General features: G+C 38.1%; 1 protein-coding gene across 1 annotated transcript in view; it reads right to left on the bottom strand.

The window, feature by feature from the left end:
- The window catches only part of LOC150091750 (CD151 antigen-like), a 99,870-nt gene that overhangs the window by 15,058 nt on the left and 66,276 nt on the right, over nucleotides 1-18,536 (bottom strand). The window contains exons 3-4 of the mRNA XM_090376802.1: nucleotides 16,548-16,622; nucleotides 13,859-13,951 (exon numbers count right to left, since the gene is read on the bottom strand). Coding sequence (XP_090232928.1) covers nucleotides 13,859-13,951; nucleotides 16,548-16,622 — 168 coding nt within the window. The remainder of the gene's footprint in view (nucleotides 1-13,858; nucleotides 13,952-16,547; nucleotides 16,623-18,536) is intronic.

Raw genomic sequence — 18,536 nt, 5'->3', positions numbered from 1 at the left:
TTCCAGCAACTGACCACTCACAAGCTAAAGGCAAATTTTGGCACATCTATTTTGTAACTGTCTTTCGGTTTGAATTTAGCATTAGTAGAGGCATTTGATGCAAGAAAGCAAGCTTATGCAGCATTAGCCAAAAAACCCACTTCACCCCTCTGTTTGTTCGAAATACCTGTCCAGCTGAGCCTTAAACTTATTTAGGCTATCAACTTCCACACCAAGGGATGGAAGTCTATTCCACCACCAGCTGGCTAAAAGCAAATTTCCGCACATCTATCCTACATCTGTCTTTCCTCAATTTGAATTTATGCCCTCTCAGGTGATTATTCTGAGCAAGGAGAATCCCATCAGCATTGAGCATGCTCAAACCATTCAAGGCTTTATACACCTCTATCAGATAACCTCGCCAGTGCCTAGTCTCCAGACAATGTAATTTGCAAAACTTAAGCCTTCCTTCGTAAGAGCAACCCTTTGTTCCATTCACTAACCTTGTTGCCCTTCTCTGTACTCTTTCCAGCAGCGCTACATCCTCCTTGAAATGAAACCTCCAGACCTGTATACATTACTCTAGGTGTGGCCTGACCATTGCCTTATACAAGGGAATAAATCACCTCCTTATCCCTGCTAGAAAAATTCCTATATATCATTGACAATACACCATGAGCTACTCTTGCAGCCTGTCTGAACTGCTCAGAGAACTTCATATCTGCCTGCACAACCACCCCCCAGGTCCCTTTCATTCTCTACCACTGTCAGTTTAGTATCACAGAGCTGATACGTTGCTCTGGGGTTGCTGTTTCCCATATGTAGTACTTTACATTTGTCAATGTTAAACTTCATTTGCCACCTCTCAGCCCATCTGCTCAACCTTTCCAGATCCTGTTGCAGCAACAGTGTCAGAAGTGTCCCTGACAACTTGGACATTAAGCTTGATATACCATCATCAATATCATTTATAAATACAGAAAACAATAATGGACCAACACTGAACTCTGACAGACTCCACTAATAACAATAGTCCATGATGAGCAGTGTCCATTGATTACCACTGTCTTCTCCCCCTCAACAACCCCTTTATCTATAGCAGCAATTTGCCTCCAATGCCACACTGCTCCAATTTGTGCAGTAGTCTTTCATGTGCAACAGTATCAGAAGCCTTTCTAAGATCCAAGTATATAATATCAAAGTTATTCCCTGCATTCAGTTCTCTTGTGACTGCATCATAGTATCCAATCAAATTGATCAGGCAAGACTTCCCCTTAACAAAACCATGCTGTGTCAGAGCTATAACTCAAGTCTTGTCTAAATGATCCTGCAGTGCTTCTTTAACATTAATTTTCCTGGAACAGAATGTAAACTCACAGGTCTATAATTACTTGTGTCAGCTTTTGATCCTCCTTTTGTGAATTGGGGTCACATTTAGCATATGATGCAAGAAAGCAAGCTTATTCAGCATCAGCCAAAAAAAAAAAACAACCACTACTTGAATTTCACCCCTCCGTTCGTTTGAAATACCTGTCCAGCTGAGCCTTAAATTTGTTTAGGCTATCAACTTCAACAACAAGTGATGGAATTCTATTCCACAAACGAACTGCCCGCTGGCTAAAGGCAAATTTCCACACATCTATCCAATAGATTTGCACATCTCCAGTCTGTGGGTACTTCCCCTGAGTCCAAGGAAGCTCTCATAATTATGGCTAAGGGTTTGCTTACTTCCTTTGCTGCCTCCTTGAATATAACTGGATAGATCCCATCCACCCCAGGTGCCTTTGTCTTCAACAATTTCTCCTCCACTTTACTCAGTTATTACAAGATTCTCTAGCTTACTGCCAGAGTTGAATACACCTCTGGCATTCCCCTCACTGAACGCCTCATGTGTGAATGTCAATGCAAAATATTCATTTTGTCTGTTATCTACCTGAGGAGGATCATCAACAGTTGACCCATCAATATCAAGTGGACCAATCTGATTCATCCCCTTCCTTCTAGAGTTTACATAAAGAGCTTGTTGCTGTTTTTCTTTGCATCCCTTGCCAAAGATTTCTCGTAACCTGCCTTACCTCCTTTGTAACTTGGTTACAGATCAAGTTGCATCTATCGTAGGCTTCTGTGTCACATGTTAATTTGTATGTATTACATGCATTTTTCTTCTCTGCCATATGTCTCATTAGTTCATTGAGATCTATTTAGGCCTAAACCTTGAACAATATTTTTTAGTTGGTATGTAAGGCCTAGTAGCTTCCAAGACAAGTTCTTTGAATGCTTCCTATTTTGAATTTGCTGTTGGTAACATCAGTTGGTCCCACTGTATAGAACTTAAATACTGTCAGTCCATTGTAGTCTCCTTTACAAAAGCAATAACCCTTCCCTTTACCCCTAATGGTAGTTACCTCTGAGTAAATCCCACTTCAGCACACTGATCATTGCCACCTAGTGGTTCCTTTATCTGCAGATGCTTAATGCATGAAGAATCACTACTGATAATCAAATCAAGAGTATTACTCCCTCTAGTTGCCTCCCAAACATGCTGATGTAGAAAACAATCATCCAATAAATCCAAAAGCCTTGCTAGCGTGTGAGTGACCAGCCCCCAAATTCCCGTCAATATCTGGGAAATCAAAATTAGCATTAGCATTAGTAGAGGCATCTGATGCAAGAAAGCAAGCTTATGCAGCATCAGCCAAAAAAAAAAAAAAAAAAGTAACATAAATAAATAAAAATAACCACTTCCACTTCACCCCTCTGTTCGTTCGAAATACCTGTGAAGCTGAGCCTTAAACTTATTTAGGCTATCAACTTCCACGACAAGGGATGGAAGTCTGTTCCACCCACCAACCACCCGCTGGCTAAAGGCAAATTTCCGCACATCTATCCTACATCTGTCTTTCCTTAATTTGAATTTATGCCCTCTCAGGTGATTTTTCTGAGCTAGAGGAAGAATCCCATCAGCATTGAGCATGCTCAAACCATTCAAGGCTTTGTACACCTCTATCAGATCACCCTGCTGGTGCCTAGTTTCCAGACACTAATTTGCAAAACTTAAGCCTTTCTTCGTAAGAGAACCCCTTTGTCCCATTCACCAATCTAGTTGCCCTTCTCTGTACTCGTTCCAGCAGCTCTACATCCTTCCTGATGTGAGGCCTCCAGGCCTGTATACAGTACTCTAGGTGTGGCCTGACCATTGCCTTATACAAGGGAATAATCACCTCCTTATCCCTGCTAGAAAAATTCCTATATTTCATTGACAATACACCATGAGCTACTCTTGCAGCTCGTCTGCACTGCTCAGAGAACTTCATGTCTGCCTGCACCACCACCCCCAGGTCCCTTTCATTCTCTACCACTGTCAGTGTAGTACCACAGAGTTGATACGTTGCTCTGGGGTTGCTTTTTCCCATATGTAGTACTTTACATTTGTCAATGTTAAACTTCATTTGCCACCTCGAAGCCCATCTGCTCAACCTTTCCAAATCCTGTTGCAGCAGCATAGTGTCAGTAGTGTCCTTGACAACCCTGCCAACCTTCGTATCGTCTGCAAACTTGGACATTAAGCCTGATATACCATCATCAATATCATTTATAAATACAGAAAACAATAAAGGCCCCAATACTGAACCCTGAGGGACTCCACTAATAACATTAGTCCACGATGAGCAGTGTCCATTGATTACCACTCTGTCTTCTCCCCTCAACCACCCCTTTATCCATAGCAGCAACTTGCCTCCAATGCCACACTGCTCCAATTTGTGCAGCAGTCTTCCATGTGCAACAGTATCAAAAGCCTTTCTAAGATCCAAGTATATAATATCAAAGTTATTCCCTGCATCCAGTTCTTTTGTGACTGCATCATAGTATCCAATCAAATTGGTCAGGCAAGACTTCCCCTTAACAAAACCATGCTGTGTCCTAGCTATAACTGAAGTCTTGTCTAGATGATCCTGCAGTGCTTCTTTCACCAGTGCCTCCATTAATTTTCCGGGAACAGAAGTTAAACTCACAGGTCTATAATTACTTGTGTCAGCCTTTGATCCCCCTTTGTGAATTGGGGTCACATTTGCACATCTCCAGTCAATGGGTACCTCCCCTGAGTCCAAGGAAGCTCTCATAATTATGGCTAAGGGTTTGCTTACCTCCTTTGCTGCCTCCTTTAATATAACTGGATAGATCCCATCCACCCCAGGTGCCTTTCTTGTGTTTATCTTCAACAATTTCTCCTCCACTTTGCTCTCAGTTATTACAAGATTCTGTAGCTTACTGCTAGAGTTGAATACACCTCTGGCATTCCCCTTGCTGAATAACTCCTCATGTGTGAATGTCGATGCAAAATATTCATCGAGTTTGTTAGCTACCCGAGCAGGGTCATCAGCAGTTGACCCATCGATCTCAAGTGGACCAATCTGATTCATCCCCTTCCTTCTAGAGTTTACATAAGTAAAGAACTCTTTGCTGTTTTTCTTCGCATCCCTTGCCAAGGATCTCTCGTAATCTGCCTTCGCCTGCCTAACCTCCTTTGTAACTTGGTTACAGATCAACTTGTATCTATCATAGGCGTCCGTGTCACGTGTTAATTTGTATGTATCCCATGCATTTTTCTTCTCTGCCATATGCCTCATTAGTTCATCTGACAACCATTTAGGCCTAAACCTTGAACAATATTTCTTAGTTGGTATGTAAAGCCTAGTAGCTTCCACGATAAGTTCTTTGAATGCTTCCCATTTTGAATTTGCTGTTGGCAATATCATCAGTTGATCCCACTGTATAGAATTTAAATACTGTCTCAGTCCATTGTAGTCGCCTTTATGAAAGCAATACCCCTTCCCTTTACCCCTAATGGTAGTTACCTCTTTGAGTAACTCCCACTTCAGCACACTGTGATCACTGCCACCAAGTGGTTCATTTATCTGCAGATTCTTAATGCATGAAGAATCACTACTGATAATCAAATCAAGAGTATTACTCCCTCTAGTTGCCTCCCGAACATGCTGATGTAGAAAACAATCATCCAATAAATCCACAAAAGCCTTGCTACTGTGTGAGTGACCAGCCCCCAAATTCCAGTCAATATCTGGGAAATTAAAATCCCCCATTATAAGACTCTCTGATTTACTGGCCCACTATTTCTCCGAACAGTTTCTTATTATACTCATCAGAGTCATTAGGCCTATAGCACACTCCTACTCTCAATTTTGATCTCCCAATGCTTATGTCACACCAAACTGACTCGACACTGCACTGTCCAGCGATGTTGACTGGCTTCACTTCCTTGGATTTTGTGTTTCTTAACTAATAGCATAACCCCTCCTCCCTTCCTATCTTGTCTATCCTTTCTGTAGACTTTGTACTCCCCAAATTCCAGTTCTGCATTCCTTATATCTGTGTGACACCACGTCTCTCATATCCCAACAATATCTGCCTTTGATGTTTTGAGCAATACCTCAAATTCAAACTTACTAAACTCCTAGCATTGGTGTACACATGCACCTGTTTCTATTCTTAGCTACCCTAATACAACCCATGTGTTTACTTGTACCACAATGATTCCCAGCAGTCTCTGAAATATCCTGCATCTTGTTTTTCAGGCTTCTGCTCATTCCAATAGAAGCAATGCAAGAATCTTTCACCTCTGCCAGTGGCTACTGGCAATCTATTAGTCTGTCTCCCCCCAAGCTAGCAGTTTTTCAACCCACCTAACACTGCCTTGATAGCATCAGCAAATATTCTTGCACCCTTTCTATTTAAGGGTATCCCATCCCTGTAGAAGCAGTCTCCTGTTAACAAGTACAGTCCAGTCTGGAAAAAAAAAAAAAATTCTATCCTTTGAGCTTTGCACAATCTTTCCAGGGCCAAACTGATCGACAAAGCTTTCATCATATACTCCCTCCTACCATGTCTGGGCAGAATTGCACACACTGTCAAATTCAACCCTAATTCACGGCTTTTTTTCAAAAGTACTTGTTAATTCTGCCAGTCTCCTACTCTTGATATCATTAGTGCCAACGTGTACAACTATATCACCTTTCTTGCCCTTAAAAGATGATATCCTTCTACAATGTCATCAACCTTTGCCCCTGGCAGACATACCCTGGTTGTTTCACCTATCCTTTTTACAAAGGATGTTCCCTGTTTCCCTGACAATAGAGTCACCAACTACTAGTTCCTGTGGGACTAGTGCATTCTGCCTTGGGGTTGCCACTGTGTTGCATGATGACCAAGTGCAAGCTCTAACGTTGATGTGGCCAGCTGAGAGCTTGATGAGCCCCTCAATTTAGTTCCTTCGAGGGCATGCACCCTGTCCTTCAAGCTCTCATATAGGCCTATAACAATGCTGAGTTACTGCTGATTTCAATACACTCCTTACATGCGCACACACAAAGACATCCCCCATGGCAATATCATGTCCCGTACCTGAATGCTCCACAAACATCATGCAAGCAGTGCATTTTAAAAAGGCTGTGATTCAGAAGGCAACTGCCCCCCCACCTCAGTTCTCCTCTGAGCCACAGTACTTCCATTAGCTTGAGCCTTTTGCTTTGCTGTTCTGAGTCATGATTTCTATTAATTTCAATTCAAAATTATAACCCTAAACTTTTATCCCACCACAGTTATAACGGTATATATATTTTTCAGTGTCAAGTATTAATTATCTAAGAGTTCCCTTTATATAACTTCTGTATCAGTTATATATTAATTAAGTTACGTTTGTAATCCAAGTCGTTATGTATTTAGTTAAAAGTACAATTTAATTGACAACAAAGTTCAACAGATTCTACTGATCAACTGACAATATTATAACCTATACTATAGCTATCTAGTTCGGTATTTAACGTATCGTATGACAAAGGCGGCAAGTTACGAACAGTAAATCTACGGACACTTAAGTATTAATTAAGTTTCAGATCTTGCTGTCAATTCAGAATAAACTAATGATCCTTACTAGGTCTATAAGCTACTTACAGAAATTAATTTGATGTAAAAAATATTCAATAAAGCAGCTAAATATGGCTAAAAAACTTCTCATTTAGCGGAGTTACAACTTGTAACACGTGGATTTGATACCCTTACCGATAATTTTATGAAATTACAAGGCCAGGTAAAGAATAAATACACCAGATAATCAGAAAAATCACAAAATAATGCTATACTCTAAATTTAAATAAAAAAAAAAAAGTTTTAGAAAAACAATTTCAAATCAATAAGAAAAATCCACTTAGCGGCTTTGAACATGTCTTGCTCCTACTAGCCTCGTCTGCAGATGCATGCCCCCTCAAGTGCATAATTTGAGCAAGAGGAAGAATCCAATCGGCATTTAGCTTGCACAAGCCATTCAAAGCCTTAAACACCTCAATCAGATCATATCACAGGTGCCTAGTCTACAGATGTTGCAATTCGCAGCTTTTTTTGGTAAGGGCATACCTTTTTTCCCCCTCAACCTTGTTGCCCTTCTCTGTATTTGTTCCAGCAGCCATAAATCTTTCTTAAAATGAGGACTCAAAACATGTATGCAATACCTGGTGTGAACTGATACAAGCTTGGGGGGAGACAAAGACCAATAGATTGACAGTAGCCACTGGCAGAGGTGAAAGAGATTCTTGCACTGCTTCTATTAGAATGAGCAGAAGCCTGAAAAACAAGATGCATGGTATTTCAGAGACTGCTGGGAGCCATTGCGGTACAAGTAAACACATGGGTTGTGTTAGGGTAGCTAAGAATAGAAACAGGTGCAGGTATACTTGTGTGTACACCAATGCTAGGAGTTTAGTAAATAAATTTGATGAATTTGAGGTATTGCTGAAAACATCGAAGGCAGATATTGTTGGGATATCAGAGATGTGGTGTCACACAGATATAAGGGATGCAGAACTGCAATTTGGGGAGTACAACGTCTATAGAAAGGATAGACAGGATAGGAAGGGGGGAGGTGTTATGCTATTAGTTAAGAAACACATAAAAACCAAGGAAGTGAAGCCAGTCGACATCGCTGGACAGTGCAGTGTTGAGTCAGTTTGGTGTGACAAACATTGGGAGATCAAAATTGAGAGTAGGAGTGTGCTATAGGCCTAATGACTCTGATGAGTATAATAAGGAACTGCACAGGGAAATAGAGTGGGCCAGTAAATCAGAGTGTCTTATAATGGGAGATTTTAATTTCCCAGATATTGACTGGATTTTGGGTGCTGGTTACTCACACACTAGCAGGGCTTTTGTGGATTTGTTGGATGATTGTTTTCTACATCAGCATGTTCAGGAGGCAACTAGAGGTAGTAATACTCTTGATTTGATTATCAGCAGTGATTCTTCATGCATTAAGAATCTGCAGATAAATGAACCACTAGGTGGCAGTGATCACAGTGTGCTGAAGTGGGATTTACTCAAAGAGGTAACTACCATTAGGGGTAAAGGGAAGGGTTATTGCTTCTGTAAAGGCGACTACGATGGACTGAGACAGTATTTAAATTCTATACAGTGGGACCAACTGATGATGTTACCAACAGCAAATTCAAAATGGGAAGCATTCAAAGAACTTATCTTGGAAGCTACTAGGCTTTACATACCAACTAAGAAATATTGTTCAAGGTTTAGGCCAAAATGGATGTCAGATGAACTAATGAGGCATATGGCAGAGAAGAAAAATGCATGGGATACATACAAATTAACACATGATACAGAAGCCTATGATAGATACAAGTTGATATGCAACCAAGTTACAAAGGAGGTTAGGCAGGCGAAGGCAGATTACGAGAAATCCTTGGCAAGGGATGCAAAGAAAAACAGCAAAGAGTTCTTTACTTATGTAAACTCTAGAAGGAAGGGGATGAATCAGATTGGTCCACTTGATATTGATGGGTCAAGTGTTGATGATCCTGCTCAGGTAGCTAACAAACAATGAATATTTTGCATCGACATTCACACATGAGGAGTTATTCAGCGAGGGGAATGCCAGAGGTGTATTCAACTCTAGCAGTAAGCTACAGAATCTTGAAATAACTGGGAGTAAAGTGGAGGAGAAACTGTTGAAGATAAACACAAGAAAGGCACCCGGGGTGGATGGGATCTATCCAGTTATATTAAAGGAGGCAGCAAAGGAAGTAAGCAAACCCTTAGCCATAATTATGAGAGCTTCCTTGGACTCAGGGGAGGTACCCATAGACTGGAAATGTGCAAATGTGACCCCAATTCACAAAGGAGGATCAAAGGCTGACACAAGTAATTATAGACCTGTGAGCTTAACTTCTGTTCCAGGAAAATTAATGGAGGCACTGGTTAAAGAAGCACTGCAGGATCATTTAGACAAGACTTCAGTTATAGCTCAGACACAGCATGGTTTTGTTAAGGGGAAGTCTTGCCTGACCAACTTGATTGGATACTATGATGCAGTCACAAAAGAACTGGATGCAGGGAATAACTTTGATATTATATACTTGGATCTTAGAAAGGCTTTTGATACTGTTGCACATGGAAGACTGCTACACAAATTGGAGCAGTGTGACATTGGAGGCAAATTGCTGCTATGGATAAAGGGGTGGTTGAGGGGGAGAAGACAGAGTGGTAATCAATGGACACTGCTCATCGTGGACTGATGTTATTAGTGGAGTCCCTCAGGGCTCAGTGTTGGGTCCATTATTGTTTTCTGTATTTATAAATGATATTGATGATGGTATATCGGGCTTAATGTCCAAGTTTGCAGACGATACAAAGGTTGGCAGGGTTGTCAAGGACACTACTGACACTATGCTGCTGCAATAGGATCTGGAAAGGTTGAGCAGATGGGCTGAGAGGTGGCAAATGAAGTTTAACATTGACAAATGTAAAGTACTACACATGGGAAACTGCAACCCCAGAGCAACGTATCAACTCTGTGGTACAACACTGACAGTGGTGGAGAATGAAAGGGACTTGGGGGTGGTTGTGCAGGCAGATATGAAGTTCTCTGAGCAGTGCAGACGGGCTGCAAGAGTAGCTCATGGAGTATTGTCAATGATATACAGGAATTTTTCCAGCAGGGATAAGGAGGTGATTATTCCATTGTATAAGGTGATGGTCAGGCCACACCTAGAGTACTGTATACAGGTCTGGAGGCCTCATTTCAAGAAGGATGTAGAGCTGCTGGAACGAGTACAGAGAAGGGCAACAAGATTAGTGAATGGAACAAAGGGGTGCTCTTACGAAGAAAGGCTTAAGTTTTGCAAATTAGAGTGTCTGGAGACTAGGCACCAGCGAGGTGATCTGATAGAGGTGTATAAAGCCTTGAATGGTTTAAGCATGCTCAATGCTGATGGGATTCTTCCTCTAGCTCAGAAAAATCACCTGAGAGGGCATAAATTCAAATTGAGGAAGGACAGATGTAGGATAGACGTGCGGAAATTTGCCTTTAGCCAGCGGGTGGTTGGTTGGTGGAACAGACTTCCATCCCTTGTGGTGGAGGTTGATAGCCTAAATAAGTTTAAGGCTCAGCTGGACAGGTATTTTGAACGAACAGAGGGGTGAAGTGGAGGTGTTTTTTTTTTTTTTTTGGCTGATGCTGCATAAGCTTGCTTTCTTGCATCAAATGCCTCTACTAATGCTAAAGTGGATAACCCCATATTCTTGTATAGTGTATAACCCCCATATTCTTGCTAGCAAAATTCCTGTACATCATTGATAAGACCCTCAAACTGTCTGCACTGTTCAGAAAACTATCTGACTACACAATTAAGGTCTTTCATTCTCTACTACCCTGAGTGTAGTAAGTTAATCTGGGGTTATGGCTACCAATATTCAGTACTTTGACAAATGCAATGTACTTTTGTCAATCAACTTGTCTAGATTCTGTTGCAGCAGTGTACTGTCTAACTATCAACTTTTGTATAATCTGAAAACTTGGACACTAACCCTGATACACCATCAATATCATTGATTAATGCAGAAAATAACAATGCTCCAACACAGAAACCTGGGGTACTCCAATAATAACATTAGTCCATGAAGAGCAGTGTCCACTGATTACCACCATCTTCTCCCACTGAACCAGCCCTTTATCCATAGCAACTTTCCCTTAATGCCATTCTGCTCCAATTTTACAGCAATCTTATGTGCAACAGTATCAAAAGCTTTCCTAAAATCCAAGTATATGATTTCAAAAATTTTTTTGCATCCACTCTTGGTGACCACATTGTAGAATCCAATCAAATTGATCAGGCAAGATTTCTGCTTGAAATCTATGCAGTGTGAGCTATAACTGCAGTCTTGTCTAGATAATCCTCCATTGCTTTTTTAAACAGCGACTCCATTATTTTCCCCAGAACAGAAGTTAACAGATCTGGAATTGCTCATGTCACCCTTTGATCCCTTTGTGAAATATTTGGACATCTCCAGTCTATGGGGACCTCCCCAGCATCCAAGGATGCTCTTAATTATGACTAGGTGTTTGTGTGCTTCCTTTGCTGCCTCCCTTAATAACTAGATAGATCCTATCCACCCCAGGGTGCCTTTATGTTTAAGTACAGTTTCTTCTCCACTTTGCTCTCATTTATCACAAAATCATTTAGCTCCCTGTTAGAGTTTGATAAACTTCTGACCTCCACTTCCCTAAAGAAGTCCTCATGTATGAATGTAAATGCAAAATACTCATTCAGTTTGTCAGTTACCTGGGCAGGATCATCAACCACCAAATCAGTGATATCAAGTGGAACAATCTGATTCATCCTTCTAGAGTTCACATAAAGTCTTAACTGTTTTTCTTTGCATCCTTTGCTAAATATTTCTCTTACATCTACCATATGATTTATGTCTCCTGATAATTTATATGCATACCATGCATTTGTTCTCTGCCACAAGTCTTAGTTCATCTGACATCCATTTAGGCCTAAACCTTGAACAGGTGTTTCATTTACCTCAAATTCTTTTGGATAAGAATTTTCTATAATACTCATGTCCACAGTCATACCACTAATAAACTGGGAAAGTGACAGAGTATAATACTTGGCCATGTACAGTTTGAGCACTGTATATCACCATGACCACAGGTATTCTTGTGCCTATATACAAGAATAGTCTTTATACCCCTTTCCTCTTCTTGAATTGTGAAGAATACAAATCAAACTGGAGATCAAGTTGGTTAAACACTTAAGTGAATGCAATTATTTATTACTGAAAACAGCTATTACTTAGAAGTGTAATAACATAATATCTGGATATAAAAATCAAAATAACTCAAATTTATATAATGTCAATGTGTTAACTAAATTTAAAGAAAAATTTAAGTTTTCTGGCTTTGACCAACAAAATTAGTCTAATAATTCCATGCAGATCAAGATCTACTTGCATATTTCATTTTACTATTTACCTTCCAAAGTTCTATAAAGATAAACCAAATTTGTACACATAGCAAAATAATGTATCTTTACAAGTGGAGAACTTTCCAACAGATTCTAGTGTTTTATAGGCCTTTCAACAAATACAATGGTATGAGATTAAATGATAAATTAGAGCCAGAAGAATACCTTATTGTAATACAGTAGTTGAATTCAGCAGTACTGCTGTGGAAATTAAAATGTTAATTTTACACTTAGAAATGTTAAATACATGAATTGGATTTCAGAAATAAAAACTAGTTTTCTAAAACAAATCAGGATACCTACAAATACAAATCAGCATTGTTCATATTTGCTCCATGATATAAAATAGTCATATAGTCAACATCTGTATTAGTAAGAGTAATAATTTTTGAGTTTCAGGCTTCTTTTTAACTGGTTTTATGTACTATTTATCCAAAACTAATCTATATTGAAATCACTGAAAACTAACCTATAAAAAAGAAGGAAAAAAAGGTCAATTATGAAAAGCTTAGCTTACCTATTACCAAGCAAGGAGCATGATAAAAAAAGTTGACTGCTAACTATGGTTCTGACAGTTAATAGATCCTTACCTTTGTATATAAATACCATATACCCAAATGTTGAACATCAACTAGAAAGTGCCAGTTCAGGCTGCTCAGAGCTTTGAATAAACTTGCTCCCCTCCACAAATGATTCAGGAAATAACAGGGCCTGAAGACCAATTGCTGCTAATTTTTTAAATTAAAAACATTGCTGGAAATTAATTCAACAATAAAAGAGCCTGTTGTATTATGTTAAAGTAAAATGCAATGTCAGAATTGTCATCTTGAGTGCAGGGACCAGATGCAGTGCACCCACCAGGCAATATTCCACCTACATTTCTCCTAATCAAAATGTAGAAATATCAACCCTTTAACTAAGCATACATGTTTTTTAATGTGCAGGTCCAAAGGATAATGAACATATGTTCTGAAGGTTGCTTTAATGCAGTATCAACAAATTACATTTGTATATTTACAGATTTGCTTGAAATTTTACAGACTCATCCAGAGCTCAGAATAAAAACAAATGACCTACAACTGGATTGTCTCTTATATTAAGTGCCTACCCACCTACTGATGAAGCACCAACTATTCCCAAAATGTGCAGTCTGGGTTGTGGAATTCAACTAAACTATTTGGGAAACATTGCTTATTCAAAATGCAAGACTAGGCAGTATTCATTGAAGAATTTAACAATGATACATTGTAATGATACCATTGAGAAAACTTATTTTGCTTCATTAATTTCACTCATGGAAATTATGCATTACATACACATGCATTTGTGCAATCCTTGCAGTTTAAGGCCTTACAGCCCATAAATACTTTAATACAGCTAAATGAATGTGAAAATTCCTTTATATAAAAGCTGAAGAGTAAACTAAGTAGTTTCAATTAAGTATTAAGCCTGATAAAATACAAATTATACTTTGCTTAAAGTAGATTAGAAAAACATGAAAAATAATTAAGATTAGAAAAAATTACTAAATTAGAGAAGAAATTACTTACATTCTGCTGCATTTCATCCCAAGCAAGTTTATAGTCTGCACTGCTATACTTTGTCAAAGCATCATCCATTTCTTTTTTTAAAGCATCTTCCACCTAGGGCAAGAAAAAAGAACACATTCATAAAAAGAACATGTCCAGGTCTTCAAGAAGAAAAACATTTATATAGCATTAAAATGAAAGCTCACTCATGTTGTCATATTGAAGTCTTTATGGCTATAAAAAGTTTCACACACTGTTGCTGGTTTTTTGAGAGAGAGAGAGAGAGAGAGAGAGAGAGAGAGAGAGAGAGAGAGAGAAAAAAAAATATCTTTATTGAAACATAGTAGCTGGTTACAAGGTTAAATAGTGTTTCACTTTCCCTTTGTGGCCAAAAGGCCAGGGGTTATACCTTTATGATCAATGGGCATGTTCTACTATAAATAGCCAACCAAGAAAACCTGATACTGTATATACTTATATGCTCTATAATAAGCAGCCAAACTGATATGCTCTGCAACTGGTCAAATATCAGAGACCAAGCACAGAAAATGAATGATATTTCATAACTAATTCTTATTTGAGAACTTCCTCACTTGCACACTTAGAAATATTTAGAGTTTTATAATTAAATTATAACTACAATTACACAGCAAATGAACAAGTCTTATTACAGAAAACCTACTTAATTTTAGTAGTAATTGTGGCCAACCTATGGTGGAAACATTTCTGGTCAGCCTATTATGCAAATAAGAAAGCTAAAGTTTCAGTACTCAGCTAGAACTTTCCTCCATTTTATCCTATCATTTAGTTTCATGAGGAAAGACCCTTCCCAAGACACCCATAAAAACAGCTTATTGAAGAAAGCAAAACCTGCAGTATATGGTGTTCAATGAGCTTAAACTTATCAATATGCTTGATATAATATATATAAATCTTATATATATCAAAAACTGGTGTTATCATACTCTCATCTTATTTGAGAACGCCCAACTCAATGCATAAAAGCACAGAACAAAGATTTAGCACATTCAACCCAAAGAAACAGATGTCAAAATTAACAAACCCATCAAATTATTAGGAGGAGAAAGGAACCAAAAGTTAACAAGGATATGAAATTGTATGAGGCTGTCCCATCTGAATACCAGTTGGGATTTTGGTCTAAGCAGTTTAAAATGGAATCTAGAACCCAAATCCAGCCTACCCCTACTCAAAATGACCAAAAAGAGTGGTTCCCCAAAAAAAGAGATCTTGTTATGAAGAATAGACAGTGCAATTGCAGGGGATATAAAAAATGTTAGGATACTTTTTTTGTAGTAAAGAAAAAAATAAAAGTATGAAATGCACAATTAAACATACAAATGAACAGCAATTCATAAATTGTGTACAAAAACTTTAATGTTACACTTCTGAAAGGATCAAGAAAAAGATTTTGGAAATAACTGTTTCAAAAAGAAACATTCATTGTACAACCAAGCAGAGTAATACAAGTTTAAAAGTTTCCACATAGGTTGAAATATTTTCATCTGTAGAAAAGTATTTGTGAGCTTGTTTATGCATTTTACAGGATGAAAAGGTGCCTAGAAAACAATCCCCCACACTTATCTAAAAATCAGACTTCAAAGTGAAAATGCTTAAGAAATTCCTGGTCACTAACAAGATTTGAACCCAAATTTTATACTCAACTGCAACAGACTTCAACATACACTGCTTATTACTGGTTTTGTGAAGCAGTCAAGGCAATAAATGTTCTTTCAGACTTCTTACATCTCATTAGTTTATACTAATTATAAAATAGTAAAATTAGTATAAACTAATTAGTTACTATCCTTTTCTTAGCTAAAGGAACTAAACTTAATTTCCTAGCCAAATCAAGATAGCAAAACAGGATTCATAAAATCCTTTTGCCTAAAAATAAACCATTAATATCCTAGGATGATTATTTAATGCTATACTTACATTGCTTGTAATGGAGCAAGGGTCACTGTCAAGACAAAAAAAAAGTTGGCTATAATAAAGACAGAGCACCCTATTTCTTTTGTAATAATAAAAGAACTTAAGCTTATTCAGCTCATTTGTTATGCATCTAACCTCAATGGAATCATACTGCTGACTCAATGCCACTGTGATAAGCTTCACTGGATTTGACAAATAATGATTTTCATGCATGGAGGTTAAATTGACTCAGAAATGGATTTCTACTACTCAACTATCCAATTAGTTGGTTTTAAGCTTAAACAACCCATCAATTTTGTAATTAAGGGCTTCCTTAGGTTAATAAGCTTTTGACTACTCATAAGTATTTCACTTGCCTTTATGCCAGTATATTCCACTTACATGACTTAGCTCTGGACTTTGATCAGAGAGGCCAAGGTAGTTTTAAAGTCTATCCTGAGCTGGAGTATTAATCTGCTTCAGCCCTGTTTCAGATTTGACATTTCCTCTTTCATGTTTAAGAAAGATGAAAACATGTGTATGGCCAATCTGTAAATTTATTATAGAAAACTCCTCCCAATCAGGAGCAGCAGTAATTACACTTTTACTCCTGGGAGGTGCGCTTATATGCTACATTATTGTTGAACAGAAGTTAAATGTTTGTAAGCAGAGATTTATACATAGGACGATGCAATCATCCTATGTATAAATAACATGCAAATAACAGAATACCTGCTTTATACCACTATTTCTTTAAAAAAAATAAAATGAAACTTACCTCACCCCTATAAACATATGCTAGAATGCCTGCTACTAATTCAGCAATGAAAATGATGCCAAGAAGTACAGCAAACTAGAGAAAGACAAGTTAAATGGTAATTTGTAATTAAAATTAATTTTATTAAAAATTGTCAATATAAAGTTTCTTATAATTAAAGTTGTTTAAAAATAGCTGTTCATACACTGCAAAAATTCTTAATTAACATATGACTTAAGAAATACAAAATGAACAAGTTTATCCATAGAATTCAGATTAAAATTTAATTATATACAGCATAGTTTGAGTTAATTTATGTTAAAAAAAATTGTAATTACTTTTTTTCATATAAAGGACCAAAGGAATAAGAACACATCATACATTAACATTATTTCAATGCTACTATAAAATTTCAGTTATATACAGATACTCTTAAATCTATAGGGGTGTGCATCCACCTATTAGGGTGATTAGAATACTACCCATTTTTATATTTATCATGGTCAACAAAGATTGGAGATGTTGGCAGAGTAACAGGACAAACTTCATCCATACTATCTCAGACCCCAAAGCATTGAAATGTTGGACATTAGCAGAAAAAAGGGACTTCCTTGAATCATTCCATATATAAAAGTACCGGAAAACAGTTAAGACAGAAATTTCAGCTTACCAACAGGATTCATGCGCAATAGTTTCAATACTGCATATCACATTTTGAGCATACATGTTCTTGAATGCAATGGAAGATGGCCTGCCTGGGTCCCAGCTAGCCAGAGCCAGTGTTGTGTTGTTAGTATGACATTAATCATAAGGGCTACTGAAAAATCTTGTATGTTCATAGTTTAGAAATGATTCTGTCATGGTTTTGCATATTTCATATTGCAATATGAAATTATGCAGTATATTTGTTAGTAACCATATTTGCAGGGGAAAAAAATTGCAAGAATGACAACAGCATAAACAATGCAAGGAAATTATTTTGGGAAAACCATACATAAAAGATTAGGTCCAAAGACAGGAAACTCACATAGCAAGATTAGAAAGTGGACAACAGTATAAGGAAAGACCTTGATTAGATGGGCTACAGAGCTTGTCAACCAAGCACCTTAGAAGAGGAGACCTGATCAAGGTCAAAAGGCTTAGAGAGGTTAGCATTAGTAATGACAAGTAATGCAAAAAAGCAAGCTTATATAGCATTAAAAAACCTCAATCCACCTATTCATTTCTGCCAATAGTTTCTATCTTTCTTAAATTTAACCTATTAACTTCGACAACAGATGGAAGTTTGTTCCAGTAATCAACTACCTGATGACTAAAGGCAAACTTCTGCACATTATTCTGTAACCTCCTTCAATTTATGCCTCCTCATGTGATTAATCTCATCAGCATTGAGTTTGCTCAATACATTCAAAACCTCAATCAGATTACCATGCAGATGCCTAGTCTCTAGACACTGCAATTTACAGAGCTAAAGCCTTTCTTGGTAAGAGCATCCACTGTTCTCCTCAATCTTGTTGCTTTTCTCTGTACTTGTTCCAGCAGCTCTACATCTTTCCTAAAATGAGACCTCCATACTTGTATTCAGTAGTCAAGATGTGGCCCAACTACTGCTTATACAGGCGCCTCCGTAGCCAGGTGGGAAGAAGCAGCAGTGCGTAGCACACGCTTCTTGATTAGACCGGGGTTCGAGCCCGTCACCACCAAATACGGAGAGTGCGGAAAGGTCAGGGAATGACCACCGCATATCCCGTAGCAATATGGCCTTAGTTGCTAATGCTCCTAAAAAACCAAACAAACAACAACAACTGCTTATACAATAGGATAATCTCCTTATCTCTTCTAGCAAAGCTGATGTATATCATTGACAAAATCCCATGAGCTGTCTTGGCAGCCTGTCTGCACTGCTCATCAAACTTCCTAACTAACTGCACAATTACCTCCAGTAGTTAAAAATATCCAACTTCTATTCTCTGAGTAAAGTACTGCACAGTTGGTATGTTACTCTGGGGT

This window comes from Mastigoproctus giganteus, chromosome 1, assembly GCF_048544385.1.
Source record: "Mastigoproctus giganteus isolate SK-2022 chromosome 1, ASM4854438v1, whole genome shotgun sequence".
Lineage (NCBI taxonomy): Eukaryota > Metazoa > Arthropoda > Arachnida > Uropygi > Thelyphonidae > Mastigoproctus > Mastigoproctus giganteus.
Note: the sequence above shows the minus strand (reverse complement) of the source record. Positions and strands in the feature narration are given on the sequence as shown.